The sequence below is a fragment of the Serinus canaria genome, chromosome 12 (genome assembly GCF_022539315.1).
Source record: "Serinus canaria isolate serCan28SL12 chromosome 12, serCan2020, whole genome shotgun sequence".
NCBI lineage: Eukaryota > Metazoa > Chordata > Aves > Passeriformes > Fringillidae > Serinus > Serinus canaria.
This window is the reverse complement of record NC_066326.1, coordinates 553,746-573,508: the sequence shown is the minus strand read 5'-3', so window position 1 is coordinate 573,508 and position 19,763 is coordinate 553,746. Positions and strand designations below refer to the sequence as shown.

General features: G+C 46.1%; 1 protein-coding gene across 3 annotated transcripts in view; it reads right to left on the bottom strand.

The window, feature by feature from the left end:
* RAD18 (RAD18 E3 ubiquitin protein ligase) overlaps positions 1 to 19,763 on the bottom strand; it is a 28,133-nt gene extending 8,370 nt beyond the window's left edge. For all 3 annotated transcript variants that reach the window (XM_030227929.2, XM_030227930.2, XM_050979229.1), the window contains exons 1-11: positions 19,614 to 19,763; positions 19,397 to 19,478; positions 17,330 to 17,391; positions 16,351 to 16,421; positions 12,275 to 12,621; positions 10,983 to 11,082; positions 8,493 to 8,677; positions 7,319 to 7,395; positions 6,580 to 6,640; positions 4,143 to 4,277; positions 923 to 1,070 (exon numbers count right to left, since the gene is read on the bottom strand). In XM_030227929.2, the coding sequence (XP_030083789.1) occupies positions 923 to 1,070; positions 4,143 to 4,277; positions 6,580 to 6,640; positions 7,319 to 7,395; positions 8,493 to 8,677; positions 10,983 to 11,082; positions 12,275 to 12,621; positions 16,351 to 16,421; positions 17,330 to 17,391; positions 19,397 to 19,478; positions 19,614 to 19,673 (1,328 nt within the window). In that variant the 5' untranslated portion in view covers positions 19,674 to 19,763. The remainder of the gene's footprint in view (positions 1 to 922; positions 1,071 to 4,142; positions 4,278 to 6,579; positions 6,641 to 7,318; positions 7,396 to 8,492; positions 8,678 to 10,982; positions 11,083 to 12,274; positions 12,622 to 16,350; positions 16,422 to 17,329; positions 17,392 to 19,396; positions 19,479 to 19,613) is intronic.

Here is a 19,763-nt window from a genome sequence, read left to right as displayed (position 1 = left end):
CAGGCTGATCTCCCTGTTCCAAAGTCTCTCTAGGCTTTCAATCCCAGTTCAGCACTTCCCTCTGTGGAAGGGAACCCTCATGATGATTTCTAAAAGCTCTTTAACCCTCATGATGACTTCTAAAAGCTCTCTGTGAACCAAATGACTTTAGGAAAATTGGTTTCTGTCAAAATATTTCAATTAGATTGCTCTGTTAATAACCAACAATGATGCCAATCACTACCTTACTCTTAATATTTGCAGAACAAGGAGGATGAGGCAGATGCTAGGGGTCTAAGGGGTAGGAAATCAAGAAATGTCACTCCTAGCTCAGCTGGTGACCTTCAGCTCTTCCTCTGATTATCTCCCACTTCTAAAAACACAGGAAACCCTTTTACTCTGGGTAATGCAGACCTGCATTCTCCCCTCAATTCTGTTATCAACAAGACAGCAAGATTAGCTCTCTTGCTTTCAGACACATGGCAAAACCCAATTATTCTGTATTTGTTTCCAATGACTTTTTCACCTTTCCTCCAGAAACTAGGACCACAGGTCCTTACAGCTATACTATTTAAAAGACTGGGGCTGCATCAGTTTTGGGACCTTTCTAATAAAACTTCCAGCAGATGGGAGGGTAAAGCAGTGGAAGGGACTCACCAAAGATACTCCTGGTTCCCCAGACATTCCACTCCCTGTTTCTGTATCAGAAGGAACATTTACACTAGCAGTCCCTTAGGAAGGCAGTACAAAGTACTAAGTGGATTTTACATGTACTTTAGCTCCATTCCTGAAGGTGGGGAAGCCCAGGAACACGTGCAGAAGGAGTTGTGAGCCCAGCCAGCACCCCTGCTGTGATCTGGATGCCTGCACTGCTCCCTGGCAGTGCCACAGCTCCTCCAGCAGCTCTCCCCCAGCCCCCAGCAGCAGGGACTGCCTCGCTGACCTGCATGTAGAGCCAGATGACAGTGAGAACTCAGGAGAGGCTGATCTCTGCCATTCCTTCAAGCCATCAGATTCACTTCTTGGGCCATCAGGGATTTCTGGCTGGAGTGCTTGAGCTTTTCCAGCTGTGGGATCCTCTTCCCCAGGTTCTACCAAGTGGAAAGACAGAGATTAAATGAATGATAATGCAATATAGTATTGTTTAGGATTCTGCAGCCTAGAGATAAGATTCTCAAGAAAAAATTAAGTTATAAACATTTAAATACCAACATATCATTCCCACATACTTATTTTCTGAAATTTTGACAGTTTCAAAGGTTGAATTTCTTTTCGTGTGTATTTAAAAAAGGAAACCAACCAACAGCTCCCTGAGAACCAGAAATGTTTCACTGTTGAGTTTCAAACACAAGGAGAGAAATAAAGGGTGAGGATGTGTTACACATTTCATAAGATGGAACTTTATTTCAGAAATTAGCAAGCACTTAGTGAGTGCTGTTGGCTGCTTGTGCTTCAGCCCCTGCATCAGACAGCTTGAGCTTTAAGTTTTACAGACCAAGTTAACAGGCTTATTTTCAGTTGTGATTTACTTCCTTATGCAGCTCAGACAAGGTCAGGGCACTGACATTTCCATTTCAACAGGAAAAATAATTTCTAGGCAATACAACAGACAAAAATTGAAAACCCTTCTGCTGGTTTTTGTGTCAAGTGTTTTGTTCGATGAAAAGATGAACAGTTCTCTGAAAAGACACCTTCTGCCCCTCCAAAGAGAAAACAGATACAGGTTAAAAATTCTGGTATGAAAACACAGACTGCCCTCACGCCATACCCACAAATATTTGCAAGTGAGTTACTAAACTAAAAACCCACTCAGGACACGAAGCCTCTGCAGAGCCATCTCAGTGACAGCTGATTCTGGCAGTCACAGACACTCCAGGCTCCACCCCAGAGCCCAAGCCATGCTCCTCTCAAGCCCCTCCGACTGTTCTGCCCCTCCAGCAATGGACAGGACAGAAATGGCCAAGCAGAACTTTAATTAGAGTGTGGAGGGGCTCCACAATCTTTGGATTCAGCTCAGCTTGCCCTTTCTCTCCTGCTAACAGGCATAATTAAATATCAGGGGCATATTTTTGTCTGCTGAAAACAACCAGCAGATCCCAGTGAGTCGGTTGTCCAACTAATGAAACACAACTCTCTGAAATTAGCAGGGTAAAAATAGCAAAGGCCTGTGCAATAATGCAGCCCAGCACAGTTAATATTTATTGAATCAAATTATTTAGCACCAATATATATCAAATCCTTATGGCGCCTTCCCTTAGACAAAGCAGAGCCTCATGTTTAAAAGTTATAAAGACTGGGAAACATATTTTAAACTTAAAGATGAAAAGCAAGATGACGTAAATCAGGAACAGATGATTAAAATGTCACCACAAACAGACTGAGGTTAAATTACATCAACCAATAGTACAGGGGAGGCAATGGGAGAGATGGAGGAGGAAATTAAAATAAACCAACAAACACCCAACCAAAGCAAAGATCTCTTTTAATTCTGTACAATTCCATGAGAACACAAAGCAAATGGGTAAGGAATGCAGACAAAGCCCTGGCTCTACCAGCTTACCATCAGGCCCTTCTTCCTTCCCCATGCTGCAATTCCCAGCTTAACACAAAGGCTACTGCTGTTACAGGGAACCAAGAGGAAACAGGCTTTGGGCATCTGTTCCCTCCCCTGTAAATCACCTTTTTGTTTTTTCACTTGTTTATAAACAGTCATCCGAGTGCAGATGTGTTGCATAAAACTGAAATTCCAAGGATGATTGGAAGCTCAGAGAACAAAGTGTAATGGAAATTGTGCAGGTTTGCCAGAACCAAATGAGGTGCTGCCACATTCTGAACATGATGCAGAATGATACATCTGATTCAAGTTATTTTCTACCTGATCACTCTTTTGGAAAAACTCCATGGTTTTACATCAGCTCTTCTCAGAGCCTGCAGGGCAGCACGCACAGAACAGCTCACACAGGAGAAACCCCAAATCCACAGCAGCCCATCCCTCCCTTCCAGAGCTGGAAATCAAGGCTGTGACCCCACTATCCAATAACACATTGCCTCTTCTGCTATGGAAGAGGAACAGCTTAAAATCTTTTATTTATTTATAAGGGATCCTTGAGATTCCTTTAACTTTTACCCTTCACACAGAACGGACCATGCAGTGCTCCAAGGTCTGCAGGAAGCAATAAGGATAAAATTCCTACTATGATACAGTTCTCTTCATTTTTTTTATTCTGCAGAGCTCTGCTGGAAGAGCCAGCACTGGAGAGAGGCCCAGATGAAGTCAGCTCAAGAGCACAGGGATTTGTGAGAGCTGGGGCAAACGACACTGCCATGTTTTCCTGAGTGAACCGACAGCAGCACGTCCCACTTTGGCCGGGGGCTCTCCAGAACTCAGTCTCTCAGATCAGAAATCCACAAGTTCTACTAGCCTGGGGAATGCTCTTCTAAACCCTGCCCAAGCAGGAAGCACAGGCCAGAGGAGAGCAAAGGCCCCCGCAGGCAGCACTCTCAGGGCACAGCCCGGTGATGCCTGGGCTGGGGGAGGATGCAGAACCAGCAGGCTGCTCCTTCCTGCCAGCCAGGGAGGAGCTGCAGCCAGGCCTTCCCTCCTCCCTCGGTGCTCCAGGGTACAAACACAAAACACAGCAAGTCAGAGGGAGCACATCCCGCATGAGCAGCCTAAAACAAGCCCAAGGATTTTATTGCTTCAGCCTCAGGACAAAAAATTCCTGAATCCAATCCCCACAAATGCTTCTGCAGCTCCCAATTACCAATCCCCTCTCACAGTAATGATCCTGGAAGGCTGAAAGGCAGCAAGCAGCACCCACCCTCACCTTCATTCCAGAGTGGTGCTGTGGCCACCTCAGCACCTGCAGCACACCTGAACCAGAACCTGAGAGCCCCTTTCAGCCCACTGGAACGTGCCCCAGACAAAGCACATCCAACACAACACACAGAAACCAAACTAATACACTTATTATGGGTCATGCCTACGTTCCACACTAAAATCAATAGTAGTAAATCACTTCAGGGACTGTTTGATCTTTATGCTGGTTGGGCTTTTTCCCCTTAAAGAGTCTAGAAGAACAACAACAGATGAAAGACCATTTCTTTGGGAATCCAGCACTTCTTAGTGTGGTCCAAGAGGGACAATATGAAATGTGACTGACCTGAGGCTGCTGGCAGCTCCTTGACAGCAACTTCCTCTTTGTTTTGAGCACTTTCTGCTTTCCCCTCACCCGTTTTCTTCCACCGTTTATTTACTTGATCCACCAAGAACTTGAATTCACTTCTGTGTTTGTTTCCTGAAAGGTACAGAGCATCAGTGACCATCCCCACAGGACTAAGGTACAGCACAAACACTGCAAGGATGTGAACAGAAATGGACACCAAAATCTGAATTAAAAGTGTTTTTGTTACAGCAGAGGAAAAGCAACCCAGCACTGTGATATGTTCCACATTCTGTTAAGGACCCAAATCTGTGTCTGTGCTGCTGCAGAGCTGCCCAGAGCACAGCACAGATGAACACTTCAGGCTCTGTGTCATGCCCATTACACTGCTGGGATTCAGATCCTTTAAGTAAGTTAATAATCCAAATACTCTCTGCACTTTCAATCACGTTTTAAGCACTCCTCTGGTGCTCAGCCAAAGCAATGGAATTGTTTAAGCTTGATACTGCCAATGCTTTCCTCAGAGGCTGGGAGAATGCCCGGTGTCCTCTGCAGGATGCTGGGGGTCACCTCAGCCTGGCCAGGCAGGGAGGGGACCCACTGCCAGGAGGGGACAGCCAGGTGTGGCTCAGGCTCTGCTCCCAGGGGACAGGGACAGGAGGAGAGGGAACAGCCCCAGGTTGGGCTGGGGAGGGCCAGGCTGGACATCAGCAGGAATTTCTCCAAGGAAAGGACTGTCAAGCACTGTGTCACCTCCCTGAGGAGCCCATTCCAATGGCTGAGCACCCTTCCAGGGAAGAAACTCTTTGATGTATTCCATTATAAAACACCAGGTTCTGCCCCACAGAAGGAAACAGATTTGACACAGGCTCCCTTTCCCTGAGTAGCTGAAAACACCACATAGGGCCAAAAATTCTGTAAATAAAAAGCAAGTTCTGTCCCAGATGTCGAGTCTGAGTTGCTGCACTCTCATTACAGAATTCCTCTGGCACTTCAGTTTTTCCAGCATTACTATCTTTTGTTGTGCTGGCTCATGGCAGAACTACAAAGCTTTTTGAAAAGAAATGTCCTGGCACACAAACACTGCTCAGCTACACTGTAAATCACTGTGGTGCTGAAACGACAGCCCAAGCACATCCCACCAAACTGCAGCAACATAAACCAGCCCCAGACACAGCGACAAATATTCAAAACACAAGACAAAGCAGCAGACCTCCAAAGAACAGGGCAAGTGAAAAGATTTATAAGCAGAAAAGGCAACCAAATATTTTTTTTTTCACAGATGTATTTCCTTTCCTGTAGATTTTTTAACTCTTTAAACAGAGACCACAAAAAAAGCAGAGTGGGCTGAGGGTGTGCCCAAGTCCTTTGGGGCAGAAGGAAATGACAGTGGCTCTAACTGCCAGGCACAGCTCCCATCCTCAGGTTCATCAAGCCAAAGCATTAATTGCTATTTCATAAACAGCAAAAAATGCCAACAGTGCAACGTGCAAATTGCCAAGAGCCTGGGAAAGTGCAAAGAAGCAGAAAAAAAGCATTTTCTCCCAAACAGTTTGTCCTGCCTTTCCCCAAGGCTGTTCACAGCCCCAGTGTGTTTTTTCACATGGAAAAGCAGAACAAAAATATATTTGAGAGTTTTTATTCAGAATTTACACCAAAGTTCATTCACTCATTCAGCTGGGAATTGGGGTCTGGGGTGCAAGTGCTGTAAAATAAAAGGAAAAAAAAAAGCTTCATTGTGTAATAAAGCTTTTTTAAAGCTTTAAAGTCCATCTGTTTTACAGTGAAATAATGGCATTTGATAAGAATTCTTTAATATCAAAATGTTCTTGAATTTTAACATACAGTTCTTTTTTCATGCTTATGATTTGTTCCTTATTATGAGAAATAATTACCTGACACCACTTACCATTTGCCTCTTTGGTCAGTATTTTTTATTAATTTTAAAATCATATCCTTCCCATTAAAATACTTTTCTGTCTTCCCCTTTTCCCCTTTTATTTAACTTTTCAATTTTCAGTTAATCTATTTGAGACTACCAAGACCTCCTCTAAGTGATTAGTCTTGTAGCCATGCCCTTTCAGCAATCTAAATTCAATCAAACACCTGTCTTTGAAAAATTCACAGCATTTAATATATTTTGTTCTAAATGTGTACAACAGGCCAAGCAAATAAAACCAGGAGCAGGAAGGCCAGTGCCCTGGTGGGCTCAGGGAGGCCCTGCAGAGCAGTGCTGCTGCAGAGGGCTCCCAGTGACCACACAACTGCACATCCCACACCCTGCTCTGTTTCCATGGCCAGCAAACCTGGCAGCACACTAAGAAAGAACAAAGTACATAATAGAGCAGCCTTTGGAGGCAATCAGTGTGTGTATTTCAGCTCAAAGGAAAAGAAGGTAGATTTAAAAGCAAAATGAGGTGAAATTTACGTTACTTACGATATTCAGTGTGGATCTCATCTATTTCTTCCTCTGTCTGGTCCTTTGTGAAGGTCAAGCTCTACAGAAATCACACAAATGTTTTTAACATAAACAAAAATATGTTAAAGCTGCAGACATTGAAATTACAGACTTAAAACTGGAAAAAGCAATTGTTTGTTTTTCTCCCCCAGCTTTCAGTACCTCATCACATTAACCCACATTTCCAGACCATGCCCACAGTGTCCTGCCCTGCTTCACCGAGCCACCAGGACCAGCCAGCCCATGTAACACTCAGCACAAGGGCCATAGCATATTTCCTACCACTGTGCAACAAACAGGCTTCCAAAGGCACCCAAGTATCAGATGTCATGGGAAAAGAACAGGCGCCCTTGCTGATACGGAAGCCTGGAATTTGCTAGTTAAATCCTAGAGAATTCTAGGAAGCAAAATATTCCCCACACTGCCATGAAGGGTCAAAGTCTTCCAGCATGGCCAAGGAGAACTTAACTCAAGAATTTTTACTGCAGTCAAAAACTGTTCCTACTTGAAGGGTTCGGGCATAAAGCTCAGCAGTGCAGCCAGGACTGCCCATGACAAATGTGGGGTGTGAGAAAACCAGGTTCACTACAGGACGCTGAGGGGAATTCTAATATGCAAACTGGAATTCCCACAATAAAGCAATAGGCAGACATTCCCAGTGCCCCCTCTGCAGTTTCTGCTGGCCTCCCCTCTGTGAGAACCAAGAGCAGTCACTTACATTTTCACCAGGTTTATTACATTCCAGCTGAACCCGAACCTTCTCGTTCTTTTCCAGCTCTTTAACAACCTCTGCAACTGTTTGGGAATACAAGAAAGGGATCACTGAACCAGGAGCTGGGTAATAAAAAGCTGTAACAGCACAGACTGAAACAACCCTGCATTTAAAACACAAGCAGCATTATCCCTCCAGCAGGGAAAGTTCAGACTCCAATCCCAGGCAAACGTGCTGTCTTTCCACATCCTACCAAACCTCCCTCCTGCACACAACAGTGCTTGTGGCACACAGGCTGCCATTCACAGGAACTTTCCATTCTACACTGGATGTTTCAATGGAAGACACAATAATTGCATCTACTGTTTATCTTACTTTGGCCCCAAACCACCTTCCAGGGAACAAAACCATGTGCAGACTCAAGGGAAAGCTCACAGAGGAATTACAACCAACTTCACCAATTGTCAGACACATCCAAAGCCTATAAACAACATAAGTGTAACATTTAACTAGAGCCACAGCTATGCAGAACCCTGCACAGTTTACTTTGACATTTACTTCTACAAATCTCTTTCTGCATTTCATCATCTCCCAGCACTGCCAAGCAGCTGTGGGCAGTTATTAAAACAAACACTTCAGCATACAGTGAAGCAGGCAGAACAAAAGCTCATTAAAGCTGTGAAAGAATAAAACCTGTTCCAAACTGGTTTAAGCACACTCCAGGAATTTGGCACCTGTGCTTCCTCAGAAGCTCAGCTATTGGCATTCCACAGGACCTCAGGCTCTCTGCTACCACCCAAAATGCACGTCTGCATCTCAAGCGTGGCTGTAATAATTCACCCTTTGTGCACTGGTTCTGAACAAAGGAGGGGTTTGGCACTACTGGGGAGAGCAGCTGGAGTGCTCACCACACACCCAGCACCCTTCCTGCCCTCTGGAGGAGCGAGGCAGAGGCTGGGGGCACTCCACCCACCACCAGCACTGAGTGGGGGCTCACCCCGAGCACCCCCAGCAGGCTGGAGCAGCATTCTGCACTGATGTGGACTTGCCAAGATAAATCCTTCCAGCTCCACCTCTCCCAGCACTCAAAGCAGTGCTGTGCCGACCCCGAGAGCCAGCAGAAGGGGAAATGCAGACTGATGGGCTGGGATGGAGCAACCCCCTGCAGCCTCTCACTTACCAGACTTGGGGTGCAGGGAGTCACACTGAGCATTGTACATGTGCACAAACTCCTGGTGTCTCTTGATGAGCTGCTGGCGGGTCCCAGAGGTGGACAGACCATGCTCCTTGAGCTTCTTCCTCAGATCTCGATCCGACAGCAGGTTATAGACAACTTTGGACATCAGCTTCCTCTTGTGGTCAGAACTGCCAAAGGAAAACAAAGAGACTTTATTTCATTAACACTCCTAGGAAAATCAAACTATTTACAATTACTTAAGGGTACCTCACCCACTCAGGATAACATACACATGAAAGAAACTTGGGTCTTCCACCCCAGTGCTGGCCACGGCTTACTGGAGAAACATTAAAAGCTGGAGAAACATTGAAAGTATTAAAACATCAAGCCAAAACTTAAATTAGGAGATTTTTCAGCTTTCTGGAAAAATGTCTTTGAGTAAAATAGTCATGTACCTGAAGGCAGCAGTTCCCAGATAACAGAAGGGTGGTTTGGTGATACAGAGACATTAAAGATAAGTAACAGTGCTCCCAGAGGAGTAACATCTAAAGCCAAAACTTACTGCTTTCCACTGCTTTCTGTCAGGACTCAACATTCCTGGCACAGCTGGGGAAAACATCTTAATTACAGGAAACTGCCAGAGAAAATTCAAGTCCTAGCACAACTTTTGTCACCTAAAATTAGCAGAACATTTCCTCCTGTCAAATGAGCTCAGGCTTCCCTACACCTCCTGGTGAGATACTCTCAAACCAGGAAAAACAAAGGGGCCAAAACCCATCTGCAGCCTTACTCATCTTCTGCAACTGCAGTAATTCACAGAGGAACAGCATTTAATTAGACATTTTTCTTTCTGCAGCAAAATAAAGCTCAGCTGCATTACTCTGGATTAGAGAGCAGTTAACAGCTTTCCACTGTGAAAATGATAGATTTATTTGAAAACTATTCAGCACTTTCAACTTATCACACTGAAAATTTTAAGGTTAAAAAAAAAGTCTTACACAAAAACTGTCAATAATTCATTTACTCTCATCCAGCCCTGCAGCATGGCTGGTAAACAGAAGATGGATTACCACAATACACTCTTCAGGGAAGCTTTTTTCAGATTCTTTTGGGAAATATAAAAAATTTCACTGAATAATTAAAGTAAATCTTTTGAAAGTCCCACAGAAGCTTGGTGCATATTCCAGCTCACCAGCAGCACGACCTGAAGGGTGCTGACAGCTTTCCAGCAGCCAGCCACAGGAAAACACCTCACAAGAGGTTTAAATCCTAATGCTGGGTGGGTTCCCCATGCTTGAGGAACACAGTGCTCCCTGGAACCCATTCACATGTTGGAATTACCCCAGTGGAGCTTTGGGGGCTGAAGGAGCAGCTCTGCTGAAACTGCTCAGCTGTTAGCACAGCCTGGGCTGAGAACAGAGCTCCCCCTCCTCAGGGGAGCACAGGGATGTGCTGCCACCAGCACCAAACAGCACAAAGCGGGCACTGCCCAGGGCCAGCCCTGCCCAGAGCTGCCAGCCCCCAGGGCAGTGGCTGCTCTGACACCTGCTGCAGGCCTGAACACCTAGAGATTCAATCAGCAGAACTTTAAATCCTGTTAGGGACATGGGCATGACACCAAGGACAGATCTGGCTTATTTTTCCATTCATTAAGAACAGAGAAAGCACTAAACCACTCCAAATGGAAATTAAATGTAACATCAGATTTCAATATTCATTTACCATTTTTTTTTCATCTTGAAAGTCCTTTAGCTTACAGATTGCACCCTAGCCATGACTGGGCAAAACAAGAGCTTTAACATAAAACTACTTTCTAATTCAAGTTTCAGGGGAATTGGGAAAACAAGCATTGAAGTACAAGTTCTCCCAGTTCTTCACTCTGATCAGTCAGAAATAACAACTGCCTAAATTTCTGCTGTAAGTAAAACAAACTGAAACTCCACTTCTGATGTGAATGTGGTGACCATGACCAATGCTGGGGCAGGGGCACAAAGCCAAAGCAATGCATTAATCTTATGGAAATCGAGATCTTCAGGAAACCTCAACAGCCCCACAGAGAGGAGAGAAAGGGGCCATTTTTATTCTTTAACTTGACAGCTATTGAAGAAAACGTCTCTTGGCACACCTGAACCAAAGGAAGCAATTCCTTCACCAAATGAAAAATGGGAATCAGTGTTATCTGAAGGGAATTTTAATGCCAGGGAGCAGAAAGGTTACAAGAACAATGCACAGACTAAGCTCTCCCTGTGCTGAATTTTTTAAAGCACTGGCCACTGCTTTCTTGCTACTAAAAGCCAAAGAGTAATTGAGCTGGCAATCCACAGTCTTTCTCAAGGGGAACAATCCCCCCAGTGATTTCAGAGGGCTCTACCAGCAGGGAAGCCAGAAACAAACACAAACCCCTACTACTACACCCCAGCAGCACACAGCTCCCAGTCCAGCAGTGCTCAAACCAGCCACACACATCTGGAAGCCCTCAGAGCTGCTCCTTACCTTCGCAGGCTGTCCTTCTTCTCCCCTCTGGTCAAGCAGCTGTCCAGATGTTTGTTTATATATTGCTCTAGAATAGCAACCTCACAAACAGGACATTCCACTGAAAGCAAGGGAGAGCAATTTACTAGTGTGGATATAACAGCAAAGAGCAAATGTTTTCCTCTAAAACAAAACTGATAGCTGGGACAGTACCAAAGCACACTAGTCCTGAGCTGTTACTGTACTGGAAGTTACATCTGAGTTCTGAGAACAGGAACAAATAACACTAAACCCTCTCACTGAAGGTGTTCCACAAACACTGTCTGACCAACTACTTTGCATTTGTGGAAATAATTTCCACATGGTGAGTGCTCAAAGATTCAAAAAGATCATAGAATGGGAAGCAAGTGAAAGTTTTAATTGCTCAAAAATAAACAAGCAGTAAAATTTCACATGAGTTTTAACTTCTCAACACAAGCAGATCTGATGTACAACCACGACAGGTTTCCCGTGGCTCCTTTCCTGGCTGTGGTACCTCTTTTAGCAGGATCCATCTAGTTAAGCTAATGAATACACATGAACTTCAGAGGTCCAGATGAATAAATCATTACACAAAACAACAGCTAAATTTGAACTAATAAGAACCAGGGGTGTACTCCTACATGGTGTTTTGTTTTAATTTAGGCTTTTAGCTGGGTCAATAGGATGGCTGCCAGCAGATCAGAACTAAGAGGATTCTGCCATTTTATTGTGGTTGATTAGTATAAATGAGCTTTTTCATGCTTCAAAGTAAACCTACCTTAACTCTCTAGAATTACAAAGAATAAAGCAGATGACTCTTTTGGAGAGTGTGGAAACAAAATTATTAACAGAACTGCTGCCGTGCTCATTTTGAGTTCAGGCTCACCCCTCAAATAACAAACACATTATAAAATAACCTGCTCAAGGATACAAGAGCAGAATAAATGCCAGTGTCTGTCTAGTCATTGGGGGGAAGGAGAAATTACTTCATTTTTACTAAGACTGTTGCACAACTATTGTTTTTCCGTGATGTTACTCAAAGCAAAGGAATCCATAAGCCCTGAATTCCATTCAGCTCCTTGGCAGCAGCTCAAGCTCTTTTGTGAAGAACACACTTGGAGCAGAGCTGTCCCCCACGAGCAGCGATGTGAAGGCAGCACGGGCCAGTTAAAGGGGAAGGAGCTGAACGTGCCAGCACAGACCAGAACCACAAGGAGAAATGGGGTCCTCTAACACATACAGCCAGCTAGTGGGGGAGAGAGCAGGACACAACCAGAAATCAAACAGCTCACCTTTCCTGACTCCTTTGAGCACAGATGTAGAAGGCTTTTCATGGCTTTGGGTGCACCCAGGAATCTCTTGTGAAATCGCTTTGCTGTCTTTACCACCAGCCTCTGCAGAAGGGCTGTGCAGGTCATGGTGTTCCTCAGTCTTGAAACTCTTCTGGCCAGTCCATGCCAGGCCACCTGCCTTCGTGGAGGTGCAGACTTTGTCCTTGCTTAAGGAGCTGTCAGTGCCTGGCACCTCTTCAGACTCTGGCTGAGAACCAGGACTCCAGTGGCTCTGGGCTGGACACTGGCTGTGGGCTGGTGGGGATGGAACCGGGGGAGCTTCCAACACCAACTGCAACAGCTGCTGCCTGGGAGCACCCAGAGAAAACACACAGCTAGCACACTGCCTGCCGTGAGGAACTTGGAAACTTCTTTGCCAACACACGCTCTCTTGGCTGTGAAATGCTAGGACTGAGGGCAAAAGGGGAGGGAGCAGTCACACTGGCTTCTCCCAGAATGTGGATTTTTGTGCTGTGAGCAGCTGGGTGATGACATCTCACAGTCCCACACCCCAGGGACAGAAGAACCAGAGCACAGCAGATGCTCCTGGCACAGCCCTGGGCTCTCTGACAGACCATTGTCACCTACCACCCCTTCCCTCAGCACCAGAGTGAATGACTCAAATTTCCCACTAATCACAGAAACTCTGAGAGGTGCGATTGGAGAGATTTGGACAAGCATGACTAGACTAGAAGCTCTTCCATCATTCAGCAAGCCGAGAGAAAGCACACAGTGATGGAGGGGTCCAGCCTCTGCCATCACCAGCCTGGCCAGCTCACCTGGGAGCTGATCCTATGGCAAACATCAGTTCTGCATTGTGTTCAAAAACCTCTGCATACTGTGTATGGTCTCAGCATTACCTGTGATACTCTCAAGAACTTAACAGACTGCTACGAGCTCTGAGCTGACAGAATTTTACCTTCCTGGCAGAAAGCAGTGACTGCAGCACAGCTGACAATGCTCAGTTTATGAGCAGAGCAGTGTCCTTCCCTCTGAAGGCTGAGAGATGAATCAAGCAGGTGTCAGAACAGCCACTACCCAAACCCTCCTGTGAGACCCAGCCTCCTCAGTCACTGAGATGGGTCAGGGCAGGGAGGTAAAAACCACCTGTTTAACTAAAGATGGATGGTTTCTAAACATCCTCCCCTCCAGCATCCTCCCTCTGCTTCAACAACAGCATAAACAGCTTCCCACTTTTTCCCTTCAGATCTGTAACACCCAAAAAAACTAAGTGTCCTTCATCAGGCTCCTGGTTCCCACTTTACAGTCTGTTTACTCCTCTCTTGCTGAAGCAGCAATGAAGCAGAGTTGCTGGGAATCTAGGGCTTCCACATAAATAAATTCAGAGGAAGAGACAGAGCTGTGAATCTTCCTAGGAAGAACTCACCCAGAACAGTCCCAACTGCACCAAAAGCAATGGATCTCCTTGAAATTCCTCCTGCATTCCTGCTCAATCACTGTATCAGCAATGACAGCACCTGCTCTCCCCAGCACCCAGAGTCCACGCGTTTACTCCTCTGACTCACTGCCTATCAAGTAACCCTGACTAGGAAACAGAGATAAACTTGACAGTAAAAACATTTTTCTTCCCTATGTATGAAGAAAACCAGAGATTCTTTTCCTACTTTTCTATTTAACAAGGTGATGCAGAAACTGACAAATTTTCTCAAAATAATCACTTTAGTAGAGGGTAATGAAATAAATTCTTTACACTTCACACAAAACTTCATCTGTTATTTTTAAAGATCCTGGCCTCACTACAACTGATAAGCGAAGTCTTCATTGAGGTCAGCTTGTGCAAATCCTGCTCCTCATCCTTCTCTCCTGGCCTGGCCAGAGCCATGAATTCTGCCCCAGAGCACAGACAGGTGAGGGAACAGAAAAGTGCTCAAGGCAAGGCCCCCCAGGCTCCTGCTCTGCTGGGGTCAGGGGCTGTCCTCACCAGGGCGCTGCACAGCCACAGCCACTGGAGCCTGCACAGCCTGCTCCTCTCCCTGCACACACAGAAACACCCACGGCCACAAGGAGCACAGGACACCTCCACTGAGAGCCCACCCTCTGCACAGGGAGGGAGCTGCATCCCACACATCCTCCTGCACACACCTGAGCAGAGCACAAACAGGCTCAGAGCTCAGTCTGGCTGGGATGGTTCCCATTCCCTGCAAACACCCCACCTAGGCTGCACACACCTGAGCAGAGCACAAACGGGATCAGAGCTCAGTCTGGCTGGAATGGTTCCCATTCCCTGAACATGCTGACCTTGGAGCACAGCTTTCACTCTGCTCAGTGCCACCAACATTACCATTTTCTTCCCCTCCAGGCCTCACTTAAGAAATGGGTTTGCACTTTGTGAAATGCTGAGAAGATTTAAGGCCTAATTTTCATAAACATCAAACTACCCAAGGTTCCAAGTCAAGTTAGAACACACTTGATCTTTCAAACATGCTGAGCCCTTCAATCCCTGGACTGTGGATTTGTTTTTGGGGACAGCCAAGGGAGACAAAGCAGATGGAGAAGGAAGGGGGAGACAGAAGATTTGTCCTGTTCCACCATCAGCAGGACAGAGAGCAGTGCTGCTCTGACAGAAGGATGCTCTGCCACGGGATGCTCTCCAGACAAGCAGTGTCCCCCCAGCTCAGGGCACGTGCAGCCCCAGGGGACAGAGCCAGCCCAGGTGCCAAGCCTGGACACCACACTGACCACTGCCTGCACTGCCCCAGGGCTCTGTCATTAGAGCAGTCAGCAGGGAGCCTTTCCCACCCAGACCCTGCTCTGGTTCCCTCACCCAGCCCAGACTGGGCTCCACAGCCCCACTGGTCCAGCTTCATGTGAGAAATTGATTGAACTCCAAGTCACAAAAGGAAAGGTTATTGAACCACTCTCACTGGTAAGATTTATACTGATCCATTAAAGCAGTCCAAAAAAATATTAACATTTAAGATTCAATATCATAATGGATCCAAGTCAGCACTACTTGTTCCCCACAAAATTAGACATTAACAAAAAAATAGTAATCCATTTATCACTAGGAAGCACCAGAATTCAAGCTGAAACAGGGGAACTGTAGGATTTAAATTACTCAAATAAATCAATGAAATCTAGAAGTGGTCATATAGAAGATTAGATCTATCTACATTCTATGATCTTCATCAGAGAAAAATTCTCTCATGAAACAGAGCCATCAGCTGAACTATGCTTCTTGTCACTTACCAAGCCAAGAGTCTCATTGACTTCCAGCTCCAAGTTAATTTCAGAGAAAAAGATGAAAGTGCATTTGTCTCCTACAGAGCCAGGAACACCCACAGAATTCCCAGCAAATCACTGAGTAGCTTCTCATCAAAAGAAAGCAGGTAATACCAGGAACTTCATGTATCTACTGATGTATCATGTGTGATACACGTTGTGATACTGTTGTGATATTTTACCAAGCCATATTTATTCTGTTGTTCCTGACTTTTACATGGATGTGAAGCTCAAAAATGAATTAAAAACAAAGAGAAAAGTAGCTAAGAAATCAAGCTGAAAGCACAGCACTCCATTACTTTCCTTACCCAAGAAAACTCACATTTTTAGTCTTTCAATATCTGTATTTTTCCTAGCCAGTGACTTCACCAAAAGAATGCTCTTGCAAGGTGAGCATAACCACTGGACAAAATCCTATTCAGAATCTCCCCTGCACACACAGGAAGGATTGGAAAAAATCTTTACTACCATTATTTCCCCCAGAGAATCCTGACATATCTGATGACTTCTTACACATTGGCAGGGACTGTAACTTCCAGAGCAGCTAACCAGAAGCAGAACCAAAATAAGCTTGCAAAACTCCACATCACTTGAATGCACAGTACCCTTCAGCCAGAACACTGCAGGAATTTCCCAGAGTGTGAACATTCATCTTGGACAATGCTTCTGGGACACCACAATTGTTTTGCTCAGTTCTCACACTGCTCCTCTCCAGGGCTCTGAGCCTGGCCACACACAGTCACACCTTGCCAGCTGCCAAACCAGAGAGAGCAGCTATAGAATTACATCAATACCTTGCAGAATTAAAGCTCTTCACTAGATCATCTAAAATCCGGTTGTTTTTCAGGTCAGATTCTGAGACTGCCTATAAAAGAAAGAAAGAAAAAGCAAAACAAAACAATACAAACATTCAAATGCAGTGAAAACAGCAAGTGCCCAGAAAATGTTCAAGTGATCAGTAACTTGCTTCTTGGCTCAATGCCTCAACTACCCCCACTAAAGTGCTACAGGAATTAAGATGCCTCAAGGGTAAACACTTCTTCCCCAAAACATCTCATATTAAAATAACTGCCTGAGAACTTAAGTCTGGGATATTAAGGTGACGGGTAAAAACAAAGCATAAAGCTAAAGAAACAAAGCCCAGTGTGCCCAGGCTCCCACAATGGTTTACTGCAGCACAGGTCTAATAATTTTGGAAACCAAACCAAACCATCTTCTGAAGGTGGTAAGAGCCTTAAGCAACAAAGCATGACAACTGATGAAGGGAAATGTTAATCTCCTGATTATGGAATGAAAATATGAATTATGAGATACCTTTGTGCATTCAATTCATTCTTTTTAAACAATTTCTGATTTTTATGTCACTGCAACTCTCTCTGTTCTTCTTTTAAACAAAGCTTTTATTATTTGTTTATTTTATTTTTATTTTGAGATTAAATGGGGCCACACACACACAGAAAATAAAGTGCTTATGTTTCAGCACTGCTGGTTTAAATGATGGAGTATTTTAACAAATTAACATTAAAAGTTTTGTGACAAATTGTACACACAGCCCTGAGCAAAACCCCAGGCCTGATGCTGCTCCATCCCCTTCTGCCTGCACTGACAGAGGAGCACCTCTGGAACAGGAGAATTCCAGATGCAAGAGCACCACTCTTTGCCCATGCAATCAGAATTGATTATTTGGTGTAGCCCAAAGGGAAAAGCTCCTGAGATTTGCCAAAAGATAAGAAATAAACTGAGGGGGAAAAACCAAACCAAAGCCACACTTACCACACAGCATGTGGGACACTGTGTTTTGTAGGACAAAGACTTGCGGATACAAAGGGAACAATCTGGAAAAAGGAAAGACATAATTTTGAACATTATTCCAAATGCACTTCCCCATCCTTGCTCGTGTATTTCCTTGTTGTACAACATATGCAAGCTATTCCACAATACACAAATATTGAAAAAACACCATTTTCACGTGGAATTGAGATTATCATTGTTACGAAAGAACCCGTATTTTATGCAAACATGTTTCAACATCAAACATCAGCTTCTCCACCTAAAGCTGATGTTTGTTTCCTTTTGTTCCTCAGTGCAAGAAACCTTTCATCAGCCCGCACCACTAGAGCAGTGATTTGCACTGCTCACTCCCTCCCCATGCTGGGTTTTTGACATGACTAATGCTGATCACTTTCATCTTCCTGCACAGCCCCAGACAAACTCACAATCCCCTCTTCCCCAGGCTCTTCTGCCCCTTTCCAAAACAATACCAACCTGTTGTTGAAAGAAGAGGCTAAACAGGAGGGGAGACAGCACTGGAACGCTGAGAGACAGCCTAACATCACCTCACCATGCAGGAAGCCTCAACAGACTGGGTGGTGAAACACGCCACACTGTCACAGTAAATTTCTGCGTTTGTTACACTTTGTCAATTTATCCATGAGCTTTCACAGCCACTTCAGGATTTTCAAAGTCTCGTCATTCTCCAGGAAAACATTCCCTCACTAGATCATCATGGCTCAGAGTCTCAGCACTAGCTCCTGAAATTGATCTGTATTTCATGGGCCCTCTGGGAATGCATGGGAAAAGCAGCAGGAGCACTAATTAATCCCAGAATGGTTTGGGTTGGGAGGGACCTTAAAGCTCATTTCATCCCGCACCCTGCCATGGGCAGGGACATTTTCCACGAGACCAGGATGTTCCAAGCCAAATCCCACCTGGTCTAATGCACCAATTAACACTTCAAACCACAAATCCATCTAAATGCTCAAAAATTACTAGATACATAGTAAGAAGAGAAATAGGGTGAGAAACCCATAAAGAAACAAACTTTAACTGTATGAACAGGAATGAAGTGGCAGATTCAGGCTGCCAGCATCTGAAACCCCAGCACCTTCCCAAGGGCCAGCCCACGTGTGCAATGATTGCTGCTTGGAGCCTCTGTGCCCCAGGCAGGCTGCGCCACCAGCAAGTGAAGAGAATTTCCAGTTTTGTGGCTCCCCACACTGGCTTCAATGGTGACAGCTTTGCCAAGCTAAACTGAACTTCATTGCCAAACTACAATGTCCCCCTTCACGGAAGGAAGTGCTACAGTTTCTGAACCAAACAATCACAAGCATTTATTTTAACGTGAGAAAAGGCAAGGTACTTCCCTCCTAATCTGGCTCCAGCAAAGCACTTGGGGCCAGGTTCCAGCAGATATCTCCCAGGGCAGGCAGAGCAGCATGGAAAATTTGAGCTCTTAATGCTCAGCACATAGAGCTTTGCATTTGTACCACCCTCAAGATGTTAAGAAAGATATTTAAATGCAGAATGCCAGTTGCCACATGTTTCTATTACAGCAGGAACTGCACAAGGGAAGGTTCCGTCTGCTTCCGTCTTGCAAAGCTCCTCCCAGCTTCCATGGCAAAGAGAATCGCAGAACCCTGCAACAGTCTGGGTGGGAAAGGACCCTAAAGCCCAGCCAGTGCCACCCCCTGCTATGGGCAGGGACCCCTCCCACTGTCCCAGGCTGCTCCAAGCCCCTTCCAGCCTGGCCTTGGGCACTGCCAGGATCCAGGGGCAGCCCCAGCTGCTCGGGGCACCTGTGCCAGGGCTGCCCACCCTGCCAGGTTCTTCTGAACCTCTCCTCTAACCCTCTGCTCTGTCCTGGGAAGCCGTTCCCCCTTGTGCTGGTACCCCGGGCCCTTGTAGTTTCTCTCCAGGTCTGCTGCAGGCTCCAGCTCCTTCTCTCTGCCAGACGGAACACTCCCAGCTCCCGGCCTCTCCTCGCAGCTCACACCAGACAGACAGACAGACAGACAGACAGACAGACAGACAGACAGCCCGGCCGCCCCGCCCGGCACTCACAGCTGTGCGAGCACTGCGGGATGATCACGGCGATGCTGAAGTAGTCGAAGCAAATCCCGCAGCGCAGCAAGTCATCCACGGCCTGCAAGGAGAGCGGGGTGAGCCGGGCCGGGCCGGGCCGGGCCGTCCGGCGGCGGGGCTGGCCGCGGCAGGCCCGGCTGCGCGGGGCGAGCGGCACCGGCCGGGACCCCCGCCCGGCCCCCGGCCCCGCACGCACCTTGAGCGGGGCCAGGCCGGGCGGCCAGGGCGGCTCGAGCAGCGGCATGGCCAGGGCCATGGCAGTGCCGCCCCACGGGCCCGCTCCGCCGGCGGCGGGACCCGAGCAGCGCGCAGCCCGCGCTTCCGGCCGCGCTTCCGGCAGCGCCGG